Source organism: Belonocnema kinseyi, chromosome 10, assembly GCF_010883055.1.
Source record: "Belonocnema kinseyi isolate 2016_QV_RU_SX_M_011 chromosome 10, B_treatae_v1, whole genome shotgun sequence".
Taxonomy (NCBI): Eukaryota; Metazoa; Arthropoda; class Insecta; order Hymenoptera; family Cynipidae; genus Belonocnema; species Belonocnema kinseyi.
Window position 1 is genome coordinate 69611269 of NC_046666.1, and position 3266 is coordinate 69614534.

General features: G+C 29.4%; 1 protein-coding gene across 1 annotated transcript in view; it reads right to left on the bottom strand.

The window, feature by feature from the left end:
• Positions 1-3266, bottom strand: part of LOC117181607 — a 327912-nt gene that overhangs the window by 11650 nt on the left and 312996 nt on the right. Inside the window, exon 23 of the mRNA XM_033374469.1 lies at positions 1783-1987. Within this exon, the coding sequence (XP_033230360.1) occupies positions 1783-1987 (205 nt within the window). The remainder of the gene's footprint in view (positions 1-1782; positions 1988-3266) is intronic.

Genomic DNA, 3266 nt, shown 5'->3' on the forward strand with positions numbered 1-3266 from the left:
ATGGCCGATTAAAAAAAATACGTGTCTCTTATTTTTCGATGTACTACAACATATTGCAGTTTCATCAAAATCGGTGAGGGACACCTGGGATAGTTTCCTTGTGAGAAGTAGCAGTTTTTAAAAACAGAAATTTTGCACCTGATTGAAAAAATGTAAAGTTTTCTGAATGTAACATGCTTTCAACGACTCAAAGCAGACTCAATTAAACCACAAAAAATTTGAATTAAGATTTTCTTAAAAAGGAGCGCAATGATTTTCTAAATTTAGGGCTTTAAATATTCAGGAGGTATGTTAAAAACTTATTTAAATAATTATCTTTTAGTAAAAAGTAACCTTTTTTGGTAGAAAGTTAATTTTTATCAACTGAAAAGACCACAATTATAATTTTGGTTCAGAATTCATCTCTGTGGCTAAAATTTTAATTATTTTGTTAAAAGTTCAGTTATTTTGTTCGAAGGTCATCTTTTTTATTGAAAATTAAACTGCACTTGGTTCAAGCTTAAATCAATTGTTAAAAATTGTTGTTGAAAGTTATGGTATTCTGTAGAAACTTAACATATTTGTTTTGAAAATTCAGCTAGTTTATCGAAAAATTGCCTTTTTGGTTTGCAAATTAATTTTTGATAGAAAAAAATCTTTTTTGGTTGGGAATTCAATCATTTTTTTACGACTTTTTCTTTTTGGTTCAATTGAACTATTTTTTTTATTCAAATTCATCTTTATTGGTTAAAATTAAACTACCTAGTTGATAATGGAACTGTTCGGTTAAAAGTGGTACTACTTAATTTAAGTTTGGCAAAATAATTCAACTATTTAGTTGAATGTTTAACTGTTTCGTTAAAAATGAACTTTCTTAAATTCAACTGACCAAATAACACAACCTCTGACATTTATATATTTCGTAACGAACAGGACACTAAACCCTCAACAGGTTATTAATCCCTGAATCATAATAAAATATTAGAATCTTGTATGTTAAAGTAATGTTATTAATTTTCTTTTGCGACACTTACAATTACAAACACTATGCTTCATACAAATTTGGCGTTGTATTCCTCAAAAATTAAAATTTTTAGGGATGAATTAAATTATTTCTTGACTTGAAGTTGAAATTGTTACTATAACTTTTGTTTGAAGTTAGACGTCGAACAATTTTGAAAAAACATGTTATACATATACAAAAAAAGATTAAATAGTATAACGTGGAAAACTTAAAAATTGTATGACTGATAGCCATATCATAAATAATGCTATTTTTCAAAATAACTTTTTCCTGTGACGTGAGGTAAATGTCATTAATTATATTTTGCATCAGATTGATTCCCTGATTATGATATGATTGTCAGATCAAGGTGTTGCCTCGCAGTTTTGTAGAAAATTCGTCTTTGGGCTGAAAGTTCAACTTTGTTTTTAAATTCGACCATTTGGTTGAAAAATAACCTTTTTGTACGTTTCAAATTCAACAGTTTGGTTAAAAATTGAACCTTTTTGTTAAAATTTCGTTTCTTGAGGTTTGAAATTGATCTTTTCGGTTGGGAATTAATTTTTTGTCGAAAATTCATTTTGTTAGGTTTATAAGTAAAATTTTTACTGAAACATCCGACTTTTTAGCTTGGAAACTGAACTCTTCTGTTGAAAATTTATAATTAGATTGATTTGAAAAAAATTATTTCCCTATTATTTCCCTATTTTCGTGAAAAATGACCGTATTTCCCTTGTTTCGATATCATCCTCTGCTGTGAAGTATGAGATTTGAGAATATCTGAGAAACGGAACACTCACATGAAATTGTCTGTGTGACGTCGCGAGTCGATATCGTGAAGTTCCTGAAGATATTTCCGACGTCTCTCCTCCTGGTAGACCCGGCGCATATTTTCCGCACTTCTGCGAGCGAGTTCCTCTTCGCTCAGGTGCTCTTTAGCTTCCGTACGAACTGGGGAACGATAGTGAATTGTCACCTCGCCTTCCACATACCGCCTTGGCGATTCTGCAGAAAAAGACATTCATTAGTTATGAAAACTTTCATCTTCATAATATACGATAGCTGACAAAAAAACAAAGTAAATAATTTTTTGATAACGTATGAGTAATATATTAATATTCAGCATAAGGTATTTAGAATATTACAATATATTTATATTTTGTATTATTTATTTCTCCTACTGCAAATGCTAAATTAATGCTAAAAATATTTGTATTATTAATTTTTATTCAAGCATACGGAGACCTGTATGAAGTTCATGATGATTCTTCATGAAGGGGAAAATATAACACGATGCTCTAGTTAGGATCATTATTAAATTATACTCGTATTTACGATTCTGGCTTGCAAGCAAAACGTTTTAAAGCCCTGTTTTACCGTTGATGCATTCTAGGACATTTATTTTAAGAATTAACTATTTAGATACCGAACTTTAAATATCAGCTTATTAAAGTAAGTAATAAATTAAAAACAAAAATAAAAATATGTGTTTATTATTAGAAGTACAGGTAATTAGTTAATGAAAATAATTTAAGATGTCAATACGTTCAATCGGAATTGAATAATTTAGTTGATAAATATAATAGCATACTAGAAAATATGACATATTGAAATTTGATAACGTTGTATTTTCAACTTATGCAGATAATGATGACAAAATGTTAATTTTCTTTCTTCGACAAAATGAACATGTGGTAAAATCCGCTTAATCACATCTTCAACAGAATAACAAAAATGGTCCACTGTAAAAAATAAAACTTTTTAAAGTAAGCAGCTAGTGAATGCAGCTTAAATTATGATAATAAATACACTCCCATCTAGTACGCTAGATCCCATCTGATCATAACCGATTCAAGAGCTGCTTAACTTCGATGATCGAATGGGAAACCTTAAACATTTTCATGTATCCAGGCGGATATTTTAAATGGTTTATTGCATCTTTGGTGCTCATTCTATTACTTTGCATTATCATTAAAAAAATAAATTATTTTTCACCCCAAAGAGAGTAAGCATTCATGTAATGATTAGAAGGGTCCGCGGTCTAAACCTGTTAACTGACATTTTTTGCGAATTTGATTTTTTTTGTATTTTATGGGATATTTTTTATATGTAGTTAATATCCCGCAAGCGAAACGGCAAACTTCCTTTTCGTTTTTTAAAAATGAATTTTCGAAAATTGCGTTTAAGTACGAGGGTGGATTGATAAGTTTCCGGCCTGACCAAGAAAAACAACGTTTTTAAGAATTTTTTTTTTTTATTTCTCAACATAATCTCCTCCAAGGCT